We start from the raw sequence: 18561 nt of genomic DNA, 5'->3' as shown, positions 1-18561 counted from the left end.
CTGGGGAGCTCATCATTTATAAGGAGTAGCATGGTAGAAAAATATAGCCCTACCCTGAAAAGTCAATAATATTCTGCTGTGTGGTGCTCCTAGCAAACAGATTTACACACACACACACACTCTCTCTCTCTCTCCCCCCCCCCCCCCCCCATCTTTCACATCCACAAACTCACCCTGGTTTTGACATTCAGGCTGTTTCTTTCATACAGCACCCATAATAAAAATTTTATAGCTTGAATTATTCTCTGTATCTGTGCAATACCATTGTGTTCAATTTATTAACTTGATGCTAATGGGATTATACTGGTAACCTGAGGGGCCCAGGAGGCCCTGACTTGCTTTGGAAAGAAAAAGAAGGGAAGGCCCAGAGTAGCAGAGTTTATCTTAAAAGATGGAGCCACTGATGCAGAGAATGACTGTCCATGTGGACAGCCTGAACAGGGAGTGGGTTAATAGATGCTGGTCTGGAGCAGCACTGAATCTCTAGCTGGCACTGACTGCTGGGCCCCAAGTGGAAGCAACCACAGGAGGGTAAGCTTCCCTTCTTTCACACATGTTCTTCCTGTAGCTTGCTTAAAAGAACTGTAAAAACAAGACTTTTTTCTTATTTTGTTTTTCCCTCTCCTTAGTATTGCCTTTGTTTGTCTACATTGTCCCTTTGCTTGAAAAGGAAGAAAGCAGAAAACAGGATTAGACGGAACAGAGGAGCCTGAGGTAGTTGCTGCTACCCTGCTTCCATTATGAAGGGGGAAGAGCGCAGTTCTTCTGTACATCTGCTTGGGAAAACAGATTATTAATCTGTTCCTCCTACTCCAGTCTTACTAGAACTAGAAAGAATTTTCAGAAAGACTGATTTTATTGAACTGTTTATTCTGGCTTAAAATAAAAACCTTACTTTCATGTAGCAAAGTACACTGAAGGTATGCCATGCTGCTAGTTACTGGGGTACAAAACACCCCAATTAGTAACCCAAACGAGTGGGGGAAGATGCATCAACAAAGACCTTCACAGCATGAATCATTGGTAATATTTACAATTTCTCTTGTTTAAATAAGCCTGGGACACCTCATACAGTATACATGGTTATTGCAACAGTACAGCACTTGCCTTTATGTTCAAAAACCTCAGAAGTTGTTCAGGATCATGATTTGTGGTTCCCAAAAAGGCATTGTTGATAACATGCAAAAAACATTACTAAACAATATTATCTAACTTCTACGGCTGCCAATACTGGACCTTAATAAGGAAACCAATTACAAAATACTTCCTTGTAGTGCTATACAAAAAGATATAAAATTAAGATAAGATTCTATCAACCACTTTTAAATATTCCAATTTTCCAACAGTGCAGTTTTCCACATCTTTATCACCACTGAACATTTTGAGGATAAAGTTAACAAAAATGAGCAAATCAGATCAAAAAATTTTAATCTTTGGATCCCTTTATTCCTGTGGCCTTCATATACATATACAAATGCAAATTACCAGATTCCTTTTTCAATTATAACTTAAACATATCAAAAAGTTGTAACTAGTCATTTAGAATTGACAAAAAAATCCATACCAAGTCATTTGTGGGTTCACTGGTCTAACAACCAGAATTTTTAATGTCTCCAAGCTAGAGTCTATCAAAATGCAAACAACTTCAAACACTAAGAATTCTCTTTAAATTGATTATGTCTACTGGTATTACAACAAAGTTAACATTTCAAGAATTGACACATGGAGGCATATTTTCATCCCAAGCATTTTAGAAGGAGCATATTAACTCATATGCCTGGTCCATTTTTTAAAAAGTGAATAAGTAAAATTAATTGCAAGTTCTGACATATAACAAAATGTTTTATTTTTGTTCTTATTTGAAAAATCTTAATTTGGTCAAATCCTGTGATATGCCAGACATTACAAAATGAAGTTCTTGCAAGAAAGAAGAGTATCCAGTTTTGTATAATGGAAGAACATTTTCAAATCTTCATTATAATCCAAATGTAAAAATCAAACAAATTTAAAGCCTGAAAAGCTACTAAGAAAACAAACTAACTCAGTGTTCTTTAGCATATCAACTTTTGCAATAACATAGTATGTTTGGTGACTTAAAAATGTTTATTCTTTAAAAAATTAGTTGCTTTTTATACAGCTATACAAAGTTTGTAATGTTTCTTTGGCAATGGGATATAATGGAATTTTACAACTATATAAAAAGTTTCCTTTGCCTAAGAAACAATATTTACTGTGTGTACATATTTGTCTGGCAAAGCAAGTTTTCTACTGTCCAGCACCCTAGTTGACAAAGTACAACTATCTCAAAAGGGATATTACAGGATTTCCAAAAAACAACCTTCAGTGGATCAAAACACTCACAGTATCGACGGCCTTCTGCATACAATTGTCCTTGTAACTTGCAGCAATTATTAAATACAGTTTAGTAATAAGAAAAATCCTTTCAGTGATGAAAAAATACTTAAATTCCATCGAAGTACTGCTTTATAGCTAACTATACATAAGAAATTACTTACCCTTCTATCTCAAATATATTTAATGCTCCTTGTTTTCAAAGATGGCCATTTTTCAAAAAGTAACTGCATTACCCCCCTTTGAAATTAAATAGTTAAATCCCAGTGCTGGTGACAAGTATACAGCAAATTAACTTCATTCTTTGCAAAGACTGAAACTAATTCTCTCGACCATGAAGATCTAGAAGTTCACCTGGTTCCAGCTTTCTTGTAGACTATGCAGAAACTTTGTTGTCTTTCTAGAAGAGACATCAGAATGTTATATTTTGTTCAAACAGATTTGTAGTCAAACTAGTTTGAGAATATGGAAAATGATTAATTGATTTTAGATGGCCACCAAAAAAAAGACATCACAGTATCTTTCCCAAAGGCTATTAACAGAAACACAGAAAAACGGCTTTTTATAATTAATTTAACTTCTATTCAATGCACCCCTCAGTCTGGCACACAAAGGAGGCTCGTCATCCAGGCTTGGAAACACTTATGGCATTATAGATTATGTAAAGATATCAACTTTCCAGTCAGCCTAGTTGCTGCATTATGCACCCCCTTTTGCTCAAGCCTCAGATGCTGCCTCACTCCATATCAATGCTACTGACTGGATAAAGCATGCTCAGCTCCCAAAGGAGCTCAAAAACTACAGGACTAACCCATACCAGCTTGTGAAGAATGCTTGACACAGTCAGGAAGTTGTGCCAATGCAAGAAAATTCAGGATTCCATAACGAACCAGAAAAATATCATGAAAATTTCTAATTGGCAACTGCCTCCCCTCCCTCCCAAGCGAACTATCACAAGAACATGTATTCAACCTGGGCCAGAATTTTAACATAGAAGTAATCCTATCTATTTTTGTTTACTTGATGTATGGCACTCAGCGTGGATAATAAACTATCACTTTAATATTTTTTCTGGTCTAACTTTCTGGTTCTAGAGCAGCAATGCAATGTTTGGGAAAATGTGAAGTTCCCATACAAGTGGTTTTCACTGAAATAGTGACGTTATGAAAGTTTCAATATTGGAATCAATGGCGCTATGACGACTTATCCCAGCAAAGGATCAGGCCAATTATGGTTCTTAGTAAAAACAAAACAAAAATCCTTCCCCCCCCCCCCCCAAAAAAAGTGCCAAATCTATCTGAAGTGTCCCTTTAACCAAATGCATCACTTGGCAGTTGCTGCTTAGGGAGGTCCACCTGCTCTGCCCCTCCTAGAAGGCACTAGAAACCAGAGGAGATACGACCTCAATCATGACTCCAAAGGAATACATCATATAAGTTTTTGAGGTGGTTGTTTTAGAGTTTATATACTTTGGGGGAAGACAGTAACCCAGTGGCTCAGCCCATCCTGAACACAAACTATTTCAGTTGGGCAACTATTGTCTCATCTCTTATGCTTGGGGGGACTTTAAGCTTTCTTAATGTTCTATTTATATAATTAAGACACTTTATTTAAGACAGTAAGGAAGTATGGATAAATTTGAGCTATTTTTGCAGTTTCAACAGTGGATGACATGAGAAATTCCCTTTCTTCCAAGTTCTTCTTATCCCTGTGCAGCATCCCATGGCACAGTTTTTATAATGTCAAAAAGTGAAAATAATCATCTTCATCAGACCTTGCATAAGAGCAATTTATAAGCACATCAGAAACTATTCTGGCTATAGCCTTAATTCTCAGTTTGATTCTTTAGAGTTGAAATGAGACTTTTGCAGAGGGTCAACTAAAGGCATCTGCATCTCTAAACTCAACTAACATCCTACTCTGAGGGTTTAAGTGGGATTTAACAACTGCATAGGCCTTGTGCTGACCCCTCAGTATGGGAGTGAATTTAATCCCTACAGAACAGTTGTTTTTGTGGAAGACTGCAGAGGTAACTTGAGTATGAAATGCTTGAGCAGGATGAGAGTTTAAAGCGGCTTACTGCTGTCTTAGAAAACTGTGTGTTTCTCCATCAAAGAAAATACCAGAACTATGGAAATAATTTTAAAGCTTCTAATATTTATTTTGTTTACTGAGAAAGGTTAAAAATGGGTGATGAATCCTGCAGTAAAGGAGTTTAAGCTACAAAAAGAGTTCAACCCTCCTCTTCAAATCCTTGTATTTTCAGAATACTGCTTAAGAAATGCCTCTGTTCCAACAGCCTTTCCTGACTGTACAATCCCAAAGGGCACTGGATCAGATCCTATGTTCTTATTGAGAATGTAATTAAGAAGATAACAAACCCTTCAAATTGCACTAAACAAAATTCTATTAATACAAATATATTATTATTACCCTATATTCAAAGTCAGCAAACTCCCTGCCTCCACGACCACCTCTGAATCCGCCACGAAACCCTCGAGGAGCGCCAAAGCCACCTCTTCCACCTCCACGTCCTCTGCCACCACGGAAACCAATTCCTCCTCTACCGCGGTAGCCGCCACGACCACGATTTGAACGCAGTGGTATGCCGAAAGTCTCCGCATTTAACCTTCTTTCTTCAGCCCAGGTTGGTCTCCGTTCTCTATCACATATAAACCAATAAGAGCCCTTTAAAATTTGTCTAAACTTTCACTTTGAAGCAGCCTACAATGAGAGAGCCTGTCCAGCAGCACCCAAGTCACCACAAAAGGCACTAAAATGAAACACTTCTGCTTATCTTTCATATTAAAGTTTTGCTTGATGTAATACCTATTTGTAGGTATTTGAATGCCTGGCACAATCCTTTTAGTATAATGGAAAGGAATGTTTTACTGTAGCTATATACTGTAATATTGCACTAAGAATTTCACTTTAAGATGGAATGCTGCCATATGTATGCTACATTCTGCACAATTACAAAGGCTCTATGTTGATTCAAATAGGAAATTGAAAAAATTAGTACCAGGAAACTTGAAATTAGGCCTTAGTTTTCTATTTTCTCTATCTGATGGCACTGAAACAGCACTGAACCTCCAACTGGTGCAAAGAAGTTATAGAAATCCAAATTGTTGTCTTCCTGCTATCAGTGCATCACTGGGGAAGCGCTGAATCAACTCTCAAAAAGTGCATCACTCCATCAAAGGACCTGTGTTTTATTCTGCATATTTTTATACTGGGAAACTGCAAGTGGGACTTGAACTTTGGTTGCTTTCCAACCACAGTCACGAACTTCATTTTTAAACTATAAACAAATTAATGCTGATGCACTATATTATGAAATAGACATGCACGGAGGAGAATAATGGGCTTCCCATTGCAGGGCATACCTATTGTCATCACAAGAGATGTTATCAAAAAAGGATTTGGTTTTGTCATAGTAGCAGTTGGGTCCAAGTGGATCTTCTTCATCAGCATTCCCTTCACTGTTTTGGGTGTCAACACCTGAGTCTCCTTTATCTTCCCCATTTACAGGCTTCTCTGGTTTCTCAAGTTTATCTTCTAGAAAAATAAAAATAATCAGAATTCCTCCATTCTAATAAGATTTAACAGAAAAGGCCAACACTAACTTGTGACAAAATCTAACCCCATAATAAAAGAACAACGAATTTTTAAAATACAAAAAATTCTAAAGCCTAAACATAAAAAGTGGAACAGTGTTTAAAAAAAATCTGACCTTCATATGGTTCCCATATGGAAGAACATATATAACAGTTAGTTATGACTCTCATAATTTAGAGGGAAAACTTCTTGAAGATCTAATACATGGGAATAACCATGAGATAACACCATTGAAAGAAGGTGAGTATCCAAATGTAAATAGTCACAACTGTAGCCATCTATTACCTAGACCTTCTAAATTAGGATTTGTGTTATTGCTGTCCAGTGGACTGAGGTCCTCTTGATTTTTTGCAGATTAAATAAGGTGGTATTAGTAGATGAGATATTAAAATCATTTTACAGTTATGGATAATGTGTGTTATACTTGTACTGAAATGTGAATTTATTAGATTCTTAACAGGACTAAAGATCTATTATTTAACATACATGAACAGAACATATAATTAATGACAAATACATTAAAAAAAAAAAAACTTTGCCTCTTCATCCTCTTTAAGGGTTGAGGTTTATCAAAAGAACTTCTGATATACTATAGAGGACTCCACTGCAGTGTTATAGTGCACTGCTAAGTTAGCCGGTTCTGTAATAGTCCCCAAAAGTTAAATTATTTTGCTTGGATCTCAATGCCTTGCCAAAAAAGGAAAAAATAAAATGATACATCATCGAAAACTGAACTTTTTGCACATCCATGTTAAATATTTACAGCACTTCCCCTTAGCACTATGTGTTAGTAACCTTCACTGGTCTACTGCCACACACTGCACATACTTCCTCAAACGAACATGCAAAGCAGCATCTTCGTTCAAGACACATCTACCCAAGACAGAACACCACCAATAACAGGGCAGTGAAGAAGCCCTTTCTACATAAAAATGGCTGCAAAAAATCAGATTTTATTTTTTGCCAGTCCCCACATTTTAAACTCTTGCACTACAGAGCTCTAAAAACAGTTACTAACCTTTCCATAACTGTTTTTCTTTGAGATGTGCTGCACATGTCCATTCCACTCGGGGGGAGGGGGGGAAGGAGGTGCGCACCAAGCACAGCCGCCGGAAGTTTATTCCTCGGTGGTATCCATTGGGTGCTCGCTAGTGCCGTGCGCTCATAGCCCCAGTATAAAGCGCCCAGCCAATCTGCACCCCTCAGTTCCTTCTTTCTGGATAACTCTGAAGAGGGGTAGGAGAACGGGTTGTGGAATGGCCATGTGCAACACATCTCGAAGAACAGTTACAGAAAGATTAGTAACTATTTTTTCTTCAAGTGATTGCACAGACATGTCCATTCCACGGTAGGTGGCTCCCAAGCAGTAACACAGGTTAGGCTGGACTGTAAAACAGCGCGTCTGGAATTGGCATCAGCCCTGGCCTGTTGAGTAATGGCACAGTAAGTAGAAAAATTTATGCACTGACGACCAAGTTGCTGCTCTGGAGATGTCCTAGATAGGGACCCAGGCCAGAAACGCCGCTGATGAAGCTTGCGCCCTCATGGAATGGGCAGTCAGGATAACTGGCAGTGGAACACCTGCCTGTTCGTAACATGCGAATGCATGATGTGATCCAGGAGGAGATCCTCTGAGCGGAGATGGGGAGGCCTTTCATCCTATCAGCTATTGCTATGAAGAGTTGAGTGAATCTATGGAATGGTTTGGTCCTATCAATATAAAATGCTAGGGTGCATCTGACATCTAGAGAATGGAGATGTTGCTCCTCCCTATTCACATGTGGTTTCAGGTAGAAAACCTGTAGGAAAATTGCCTTTGATTACTGTGAAACCACCTTCGGGAGGAAAGCAGGGAGAGGGTGCAACTGCATCTTGTCCTTAAAGACGACAATGGACAGGGGCTCTGATGTAGGGGCACGGATCTCAGAGACTCTTCTGGCCGAAGTAATAGCCACCAGAAAGGCCATCTTCCAGGAAAGGTATGACGGGGGCACATTGCCAGTGGCTCAAATGGGAAGCCCGTGGGTTTTGATAGAACCACGTTTAGGTCCCACAGGGGGATGGGCTCAGAATTTGAGGGTATAGCCTTTCCAGGTCCTTGAGGAAACAAATGGACGTCTCGTGCGAGAAAACGGATAGGCCATCTAGTGAATGTGTGTGTATACACTTCAGAACAGTCTGAATCAACAATTGCATAGGCAAGAGATTGAGTTGGGAACCCCAAACAGAAAAACGCTTCCACTTGGTGAGGTAAGTAGCTCTGGTAGAGGTCTTCCTGCTACCTAATAAGGACTTGGCAGACCTGCTCTGAGCAGACTAACTCTGTGCTATTCAGCCATGGAGCTTCCATGATGTCAGGTGGAGAGTGCTGAGGTTTAGGTGACACAGGGGGAAGGAGAACACTTCTCCCTGCCTGTTTAGGTTGCACATGGCTGCGGTGTTGTCAGTGAGCTTGAAATGTGAGCTCTTGGACGACATGAAACAAAAGCTCTTCTGGGGGACCACAGGCCTCAGGTTCTGAGGGGCCCTACATGAGCTCCCCAGCTTAACTCGGACACGTCCAAGACTAGGGAATACCTGTGCAGACCCCCAGAGGGTCCCACTACCAATCGAGGGAGGTGAAGACCAGGGGAGGACTCTGAGAACCGAGTCCAGATAATGGCAGTTTGGTGAGTACACTAAGGCAAGCCAAGCCTGAAGGGACCGGAGGTGTAGCCTTGCATGTTGCACCACATACATGCATGAGGCCACGTAGCCTAAAAGTCTGAGACAGAAATGGTGGTTCTTGATGTGCGCTATTAGTGATGTAATTGCCTGAAACTGGCCTTCCGGGAGGAAGGTCCTGGCCTGGGTGGAGTCGAGTACCACTCGGATCAATTCTATCCTTTGTACCAGAGTGAAGATAGACTTCTGCTCATTTATTAGCAGGCCCAGGGCCTGGAAAGTTGACTGTCTGAGGCAGATGCTGGATTCTGCTTAAGCCTTGGATCAGCCTTTGACTAGCCAGTTGCCCAGATGGGGTAGATTTGCACATCCCCTCTTCCTTCACCCCATCTTCTCAAGAAAGCCGTCACTACTGCCATACACTTTATAAAGACCTGTGGGGCTGCCAACAAGCCAAACAGGACGACCACGAATTGGTAGCAGGTTTTGTTCATGAAAAATGTGAGAAACCTTTCGTGGCCTTGGAAAATTGGAATGTGGAAATAGGCGTCTCTTAAATCCAGGGCAGCTTACCAGGCCCCAGGAAGTGGATGATGGAAGCTAGACAGACCACGTGAAACTTCAGCATCTTAAGGTAGCTGTTGAGGCGGCACAGGTCTAGAATAGGTCTGAGACCACCCTTGGCTTTCAGGATTAGAAAATAGCGGGAGTAAAACACCTTCCCTCTTAAGTCCTATGGAACCTCTTCCACGGCTCCCACCAGGAGGGCTTGCACCTCCTGGGCTAGAAGTTGCTTGTAAGAGGGTTCCCTGAAGAGCGACTGGAGAGTAGGGGGGGACATATAACCCACCTCCACGGTTTTCAGCACCCCACGGTCTATGGCGATGGGAGACCATGCTGACATGAAGTGGAACAGGCGGTTTGAAAACAAAGGGGACACAGGATCCAGTGATATAGGAACTGGTATAATGCCTTCAGGCGTCCCATGAAGTGGACTGTTTCGAACTCCTGGAATATCTGGGTGGAGCTGATAAAAACATGCTGGCCAATGGGACAGGTGTCCTTCTTTCAGAGGCCACCAAGAAGGAGCATCTCGAATGGGGCCCTGGCATTGGGGGGGGGGGAGAGGGGCGGAGGGGGAAAGGGGGGAATGCCCATGGGTTCAAAAAAAGGTCACTACATAGGTAAAGGCCAGTGACCACCAGGCCAAGCAGTCGGAGGCATCCCTGTGGCTGGGTTCATGGCGGGGCCGGGAGACCGGAAGGATTATGGGGGTGACTCCTTGGGCAAGAGGGGTACAATTCAACCTCTGACTCCAAGGATGAGCCTTCCTTTGTGGACAATGGAGGTGCGGTTCCCACCGGTGCTGGAGATCGGTTCTGGGGCAAGGAAGCTTGCACCGGAATTAGCAAGGACGGTTTCCCCCTGGATGATATTGTGAGGCCCAGAATCAGATGGCAGCTGGGGCTACCTGCTTCCTCCTGCCCACCGGCACAGACGACTCTTGTACTGCCGGTGAGGGTAGTACCTAGAGCACCAGTAGGTTTCTGGCTGTGGCAAATGCCTCGGGAATGGATGGCACTGCAATTGTGCTGGCACCACTCTCCCTCTGGTGTCAACAACTCAACTGGGACCGGATTCAACGGTGCCTGCGTACAGGCTGGAGTCAATGGTGCTGCCTGCAAAACTGAGGCAGAGGAATGGTCCAACCTAGTTTGCACTCCGCTCTCCATGCCTAGCCTTCTTCTGAGGTAGAGAATGTTCCCTCTCGGCCAAGAATGGCGAGCAGCACTGAGATTTCTGCTCAGCGGGAGGAGGCCTCCTCACCGACATTGAGATTCTCAGTGCTGAGTCCAACCGGCTCAGCTCGGAGGAAGGACCGAGCACCACTTCCATCAATAGGAACGTTAGCCTGCCTCCCAGTCCTTCTTTGTATGAAGCTTAAAACCACGGCAGATCTGACAGCAATCTCTGTGAGCCTCACCCAAACACTTTCGGCAACTCAAAGACAAAGCCCTGTTGCAGGAGGCACAGGGCTTGAAGCCCATTGACCGGGGCATGCCTTGGAACTGGGAGCAGATGAAACTCAGTTGTTAATGAGCAGTTGAAACTCAGTTAATCTAGCTGACACTTCTCCTTCAGCGATTTACACTCTAAAAGTTCAGAAAAAACCCAAAGGAAAAAGTCCAGAGAACAGCTTGCTGTAGCAAGGAGAGCAGTTCCAGCGACCATCACAGGCAGTAAGAAGGACCCAAGGGGGCACAGGTCGCCAGGTCCTTTATACTGGCACTATGAGCGCAAAGCACATGAGGGTGCCAGAATCGACCTGACGGATACCACTGAGGAAAAAAAAGCTTCCAGTTGCTGTGCTTGGGGTGCACACCAGGAGCGGCAAAAGCTTCCTAGAAGTGTGGGGCCACCAGCACCCAAACCATGGCCCTGCCCTCACGCCACCTCTCCTCCCAAAAAACCCTGCGCCACCACTTCCCCCAGAGCCACTCCTTCTTGCCCTCACAACCAGGTAAAAAGAGGGCTATGCCCTCTCACTTTTAAAAGTGGTGGGGCCATGGCCCCATGACCCCCCCCCCCCCGTTCCAGCACCCCTAGTGCGCACACCCCTACAGTGCAATGGACATGTACAATCACTCAAAGAACTACTACTCCTCTGGCTGCTCCTAGAGGAGGAGAAAGGCAAAGAACAACAAATGGATACACTGGCAGAGAAAAAAAAAAAGACCACATACATCCTCCTCTCCAATGAAAATATTTGCCCCAAATTCTCATTCTGGTATCTCACTTGACTTTCATGTACTGAATTAATGGACTATTGACTGACTTAAAAAAATTGGCTAGGGAGTGAAATACATTAAAAAGTTCCAGAGTTGGAGCATAATCCATTGATTTTTTCCCTGTATCCCACCATCTTTCCAGAGCTCAAACATTTACTATCTTTTCCTATTGGGAAAGACTGCTCATAAACAGGGTTGCTAGAAAATACACCTGCTACCGCTACATAGCACAATTTTGGATATTCTGTACTTCAGAATTGAAAACAAAATTCTTTAAAAAAACCCAGAGCCTAAAATACTGTGCCAAATATTGTTTAGAAGTCTTTCAAGCCATTAATACATAAAGAAACAAATCTGTTAGTTTTTTTTCCATGGTATCTATTTTCCATCAGTTTCTAGAAAGCAATGATATGGCCTTTAAAGAAATTTTCCCAAAAGAGCCTTTGCTTTATTAAGCCACACAAACTATTTCTTATTTTCCCATGCTGAAATCTAGAACAGAAGTGAGTTTACCTTTTAATTTAAGTTTATTATGAAATTCTCTATCAATTTCCTCCTTGTTGAATTGTGCATTTGCACTTTCAAAGTCAAAGTCCTTCTCAAACTTCATTGGGCCATCCCGCCTAATACCAAATCGTCCTCTGCCACCACGATGACCACCACGGCCTCTTCGTGTTGAAGGTCCACCTGGAGCTGTGAGAATTTAGGATTTGAAGAGATTCACAACTTTAAGAATGCCCGGTATGACTGGTCTGTATCTCATGCACCAACTTTCTGCATCTCTTGTGAGTTGTATCAGAGAGCACCTCACAATCTTATTCACCTACAATAAATACTACAATAGAATAGAAGTTAGGCCTTCCATGAGGATGTTCGATTACCTTGATTAAGCAAAGGTTTAAGTCAGGAAAAACAGTGAAAAAATACTGTTTTGAATTTTAAGAGGTTTGCAGCATTTTATTCTTTGACAACTTCTATAATAAATGGTCAGGGCTTTGCATTTCACAACTGCTGTATTTATCATCTAGTTACTAATATTTGCTTTTACAACAACACTATTCAAATCACTACTTAATACACTGCCATCAGGGCAGGTGTTTCCTTTACGCATGATTTTTGCTCCTGGTATCCCATTTCAACACTAACTGTTGCCATCCACAAGTAAATGACATCAGTTCCCTAAAACTAATTAGGTGGATTTTCTATATTGCTGTGCTCTGTACTGCAGTGAAAGTTTGCATGGTTTTAAGCTTTATAAATTATAACTAGAGAAAAAAGTTTCCCATCACTTTCCTAAAATATAAAGTGAGCAGTTACGAGTTTTGCAGGTTGTGTGCGCGCACGCGCATACAATTTAGCTACTGAAGCCTTAAAATTAACATCTCATAAAACAAAGGTAAGGTTTTTCTCAAAACAGATTTAATTTACCAATTTGTCGCTTGTTTTCATTTCTGAGTTGCTCATTTTCTGATCTTGAAACCTTGTGCGCTTCAGCTACAGATGGAAAATAATGTAGACGAGCAAGTCATATCTTTTTATCATTCTTCTGTACACAACTATATTATGTAGAATTTCAAAATCAGATAGGTGATAAAGCTTAACAGAATTATAACAATTCCCCCACCCTAATGATGGAAATATGTTTTTTAATTTAAGAAAAATTAAACAAGTTAAGATTACTAGAATTCATTGGGTAAAAAAGATGAGATTTCAGACCTCCATTGGCACATAAACTATCATTATGCAGTGTGAATAAAAATAAACCTTAAAACCTCACTTAAAAGGAATCCATAAACCATTCAAAGGAGAAAGCACAAGACAGGTAAAAGGAAAATATCCAAAGTTCTACCTCGTCTGTGCTCCTGATTCTCTAAAGATTTTTGGCTACCAGATGCGAAAGGTCTGGCTGGTATAGGACTCCTTCTCCCAACAGGTGCTGGAGCAGGTAAATGGGCTGAAGCTGTTTGTACTGCTTGTTCCATGGTTGGGCTCTTTCTCAAATGGTCTATCTGAGGACTTGAACGACCTAAAATGTAACCAGGGAGATCATTTCTTGTCTACAAATTTTATTTGTGGCTCTCAAGTCAACCAATCTAGACTGAAGGGGTTATCTGCCTTACCAGTCAAGACAGCTGTGTCCAAAGAGGAAATAAATATTTCTGCACCCTCAGATCCACTAATCCAGACTGAAGAGATATATAGCAATTCCCCTTCCCCCAGTCTAAAAGAAAAAAAAAATGGGTAGGACAATTAATTCCTACCAACCCAGCCACGAGTGTTCTAGCTATGGAATGGAATTTTCTGATGTTTGGGTGGTAGGAAATACTCTTCCCTCTTCCTTTCTGTGAAGACTGAGTAGAAGGTAACTGCCCTCCCAATGGCAGATCTGTACTTATCTATATAAATTAATTTAGTGTATTGTTGTGTGAATGTTCTACAAATTAATGAACAGCAATGGCTAGTGCCAGCTATAATGCAGGCAGATGAGCGGTGTAAGCTTCTTCACAGAGTTCTGTTCATACACTTCAATCCTGATTTGCAACATGCCTATGGCTGCGGTAGCAGGTATCTCTTGAATAGAGACACCCAGACATGCATAAACTGCACGATAGCATGAGTGATGTTGACAAATTTCTGCTAGAAAAAGGAAAAAAACAAAACAAAAAACCTCACTTGTGATTCAAATTCCAAGAGATTAGAGAGAGAATGAACCCACTGCCCCCCCCCCCCCCCCCCCCCCTTTTTTTTTTTTTTAAATTAAGCCACAACCTAGGCCTGGGATCTGAAACAAGGAATGAGTGCCAAATAGGTGCCAAAAATCTTGCTGATGCCTGACTGGAAGGTTTAGGCAGGTAAAGCCTTCAACCCAAGACTACATCTTACACGTTAGTTCTAAAGACCATACAATTTTAAATATATCCATAGGAAAAAAAAAAAAACCAATCTGTTCTTTTAATAGTTCAGTTTGAATGTTCAACACACTTTCCCAGTTATTGCAGCATCATTTCTACTAATATAACAACTTTGGTAACTGATTCTATTATGGATCCTGAAAAGAAGAATCTGTTAGTCTCTGATCACAAAGTTTACCTAAACCTTGACAGAAAATAAATCTATTAACAAAGTTAAATATTTTTTCATCTTTTAATAACTGGAGGATCGAAGGGAAACAAAATGAAGACCAATTTTTTTATTTTTTAAAAGAAAAAAGTCTGCTGTTCAGTTTTTCCTCACCACCCTAATGCCACTAATAAAAGGACATTTTTGGGAGACTTTACTCCTGAACTTTCCTTTTTTTAAGTATGCCATAGAGATTTGGCCAGGCAATTTCCATTACTGTTGGGTTCAATGGCTTACGGCCCACATGCCACTTTAAAAAGCAGATGTTGTAAGGAGTGTTTTAAGCAAGACATGAAAAGTAATTCTGTTCTTCTCCATGCTTATGAGGCCTCAGCTGGAGTATTGTATCCAGTTCTGGGTACCACATTTCAGGAAAGATGTGGACAAATTGGAGAAAGTCCAGAGAAGAGCAACAAAAACGATTTAAGGTCTAAAAAAACATGACTTATGAGGCAAGATTGAAAAAAATAGGTTTGTTTAGACTGAAGAGAAGATGGGGAGCAGAGGAGGAAGACATAACAGTTTTCAAGTACATAAAATGTTGTTACAAGGAGAAGGGTGAAAAATTGTTCTCATTAACCTCTGAGATTAGGACAAGAAGCAATAGACTTAAATTGCAGCAAGGGAGGTTTAGGTTGGACATTAGGAAAAACTTCCAGTCAGGGTAGTTAAGTACTGAAACAAACTGCCTAGGGAGGTTGTGGTATCTCCTTCATTGGAGGTTTTTAAGAACAGGTTAGACAAACATTATCAGGAATGGTTTAGTTATTACATAGTCCTGCCTTGAGTGCAGGGGACAGGACTAGATGACCAACTGAGGTCCCTCCCAGTCCTACACTTCTGTGATTCTGTATTTGAAATGTGGTAGTGATACTGACAATACAACTGAATAGCTCCAAGGATATTAAGAAAAGCATAACATAAGGAATAAAGGCTTCACAACAGGGTCAAATAGAATTTTAGAAGTCCCTCAGCCCATATACATCGGAGAACTTAATGTTTATCATGCTATCTATGAAATTAATCAAGGAATTCCCCAACAACAATTACAAAATTTCACATTAACTACATTCAATGTTTATTTTAACAATCTGAACTAAGCAGTTTAACTTTTTTTGTAGAAGAAATTCTCTGGGTGATGACCAGTGCTCTAAGTACTGCATAACTACATGCAATACAGCAAGTTAAGGAACAAAGACAACACCCTTTTCTTGCTTGTCTTGGCCAGAGACACTTTTGTTATGGAATATATTTTAGCAGTTGTGATTCATAAACAATTACATATTCATTCATTCCATTTTAACTGGGACTAATGACAATAACTGGGCCTATCACTATGATTAGTAAGAAAGATCAATTAGTCACTCAAGAACTTACCTTGAGATAGCTGTGTTTTTAGTGATCTTGCATCTGCTGTAAAGACGGAACCAACTGCACTGCTTTGGGATAAGCTAGCACTAGCTGAAGTTTCTGTTCCAAAAGATGTCAAGGAACCCCCTGCTTTGAAGAAAATAAGAGAGCTGTAAAGATTTAAAATTGGTTTCAATTATTCTGTTTTGTGGGTACCATGTCATTTTTTTTATTAGGACAAGTCACTTAATTGTTAGTGCTTTGTTAATCATCCTAGAGTAATACTGAAATAGACAAAAAATGCACTTTTAAAAAAATCTCTTCAACAGATAATTGCGTGACTTCATGTAATGTAACTCACCTTGTAAATCTGCACAGCTTTGGGGAACTAATAAGGTTAAGATTTAGTAACAAATTGCAATGGACATCTCATCATGACGAGGTGACCTTGCAGCAAGTTTTATAAGCCCAAGGAATCCTACTGACATACAAAATTGTGATGCTAGGAAAGTAAGCATCAGTGACAGAATAATGAAGTAGGTTTTCTGATAATCTGTGTTGTAATTCAACATTTCCGTCTCGCTGATGGACTACAGTCTAATGGATAGTCAGAACTCCCAAGTATTACTGACTGACTCCCTGAGTTCTTAAACGTCACAACCTTTCTGCAACACAGTCTCCCTTTTATAAATGGGCATTCTATAAGCTATTGCAAGAAAGGCTGAAGCACAATTTTACCTTGAGAAGTGACTACAGGCAAAATATTCAGATGCACATAAGAGACTGCAGAGCCTAAGTCCCATTTGCAAAAGTGAAATGGTATGTTCTCACACATAGGGAGATGTAATAAGCAGTTATATTGCTTTAATGATAAACTTATCCTTTTTACTCCTATTCGTCCTGTGGAGTAACAGCAACTAAGGGGGAAAGCTGGATTCTGTTCTCTCTTCTACATTAAAAAAAGCTATTTACTAAATTCTATACAAATGAATCTGTTAAAACCTATGGAAAGCAATGGTGTTGCAAAGGTGTAACTGAAGAGTTAAATTTGCCTGCTAAACCTTTTTCTTACTGGTGATAATAGTTAAAACGACACTTTAATCTTAGACCACAGGCTAAGCTTGTAGACCAGCAAGTAGCATCCAGAGGTCATTTTTACTCAGACTAAGCACATCTGATATGGAAGTTATTGACACAAACAGATGCCATAATACCATTTTACAGCCACTATAAAGTCCACATCTATTTTTAAGTGTGTGCATGGTGCTTTTTTAAAAAGCATCAAAAAAAATCTTTACACATTTAATTTGTCTTCTTCCCACTTGGTGGTAAACTGTATTGGCACAAAATCCCTTTAGGAGATAATTTTGATCGCCATACATTTTATAATGTGAGATACAAAGCCATGACCAACTTCCTAGTATATGTTTCACAAGGGTGCTTTTTCAAATACACATGAAAAGTATGTTATGGGTATTAAATAGCACAAGTCTGATTAAAAAAAGCCCCAAAATTATTTCTTGTATACAAGAAATAGAGAAACTTTTTTTTTTTTAAAAGCATGTGCTATTAAGAGGTAACAGAAAAACCCGAGAGGAAGATGTACCCTCATACACTTCTCCCACTTAGTTTTGGGCATGGCAGTTTTCACACTGAGGATTCTATGGGCTACCAAAAGTGTATTTTTCTATCCCACTAAGTTAAATATAGCTTATGCTACAAAACAGTTTGCTCACACCCAAATGTAGCAAGACATCTAAGATCACCCACAAAATACATTCCTCATCATTAACAAGGTTTGTCTCTTCATTTTAGTTTCTTTCAGTAATCCAAATCAAATTCTGTAGATGAAAAAACATAAGTACGCAAACTATGTTAAGTTCTGCTTCTGTTGTACACAGACCTCCTGAGTTTCTAGCTACCATTGCACGTCACAGCATTGGCCCTGTAAATTGTGCTGGCACTTGCATCCACAGCAGTACAACTATACTGATGACTAAAATCCCAGCATACACAAGGCCTTGCTCATTTCTTTTTTCAAAAACCAGGGCAGATTTTAGGACCCATTGAGATCCAGGTACTCAACTTGTAAAGATGAACTGCAAAAGATTTTACAAAAATTGTGCTTGTGCCTGTTTTGTTTCTTTATAATGTATGAAGCAGGCATGCAAGGAGTGCTTCCTTAAAGTTTATGTTTATCTAGAGAGAGCATTAGAAATATCAACTGTGGTCTTTCCTAGTTTTACTAGAGGACATTGGTAGGGGAGAGAGTTTATCTCAGAGGATGTGCACTACTGGCTCTAACACCTTAAATGAAAGGGCTAGCTAAAGAGTCTAAGTGATACTTAAAATCACAAACATTATACACTAGTCATTTATACACATTTTCTGCATTTAAATTTTACAGGAAAATACAAAATATTAAAAAAGTAAACATACCAACTCCAACAGCACCAAACTGCTGCCCCACTAATGGACTTGGACTAAACTGACTGTATGCTGGCATCCTGCCAAAAGGACCATAGGATCCCACAGATTGGAATGAAGAAGTAGAAGACGATCCTAGTGAAGACTGAAGAAAAATATTTATAGAATACAATACACTTCTGCAACGCAAGGAGCAGAGAAAATGTAGGACTAAACTGCTCACCAATGAACAGAGACAAAA

The 18561-nt window shown here is 40.3% G+C and overlaps 1 protein-coding gene across 2 annotated transcripts in view; it reads right to left on the bottom strand.

The window, feature by feature from the left end:
* Positions 1-853: 853 nt before the first annotated feature.
* LSM14A (LSM14A mRNA processing body assembly factor) overlaps positions 854-18561 on the bottom strand; it is a 33257-nt gene continuing 15549 nt past the window's right edge. Inside the window, exons 3-10 of one of the 2 annotated variants that reach the window (XM_024195882.3) lie at positions 18333-18465; positions 15921-16043; positions 13273-13449; positions 12852-12917; positions 11937-12116; positions 5739-5910; positions 4786-5014; positions 854-2752 (exon numbers count right to left, since the gene is read on the bottom strand). In XM_024195882.3, coding sequence (XP_024051650.1) covers positions 2729-2752; positions 4786-5014; positions 5739-5910; positions 11937-12116; positions 12852-12917; positions 13273-13449; positions 15921-16043; positions 18333-18465 — 1104 coding nt within the window. In that variant the 3' untranslated portion in view covers positions 854-2728. The remainder of the gene's footprint in view (positions 2753-4785; positions 5015-5738; positions 5911-11936; positions 12117-12851; positions 12918-13272; positions 13450-15920; positions 16044-18332; positions 18466-18561) is intronic. The other variant, XM_024195883.3, reaches the window with a different exon arrangement.

Source organism: Terrapene carolina, unplaced genomic scaffold, assembly GCF_002925995.2.
Source record: "Terrapene carolina triunguis isolate 2854851 unplaced genomic scaffold, T_m_triunguis-2.0 Scaffold130, whole genome shotgun sequence".
Taxonomy (NCBI): Eukaryota; Metazoa; Chordata; order Testudines; family Emydidae; genus Terrapene; species Terrapene triunguis.
This window is presented reverse-complemented; position numbering and strand designations above follow the sequence as displayed.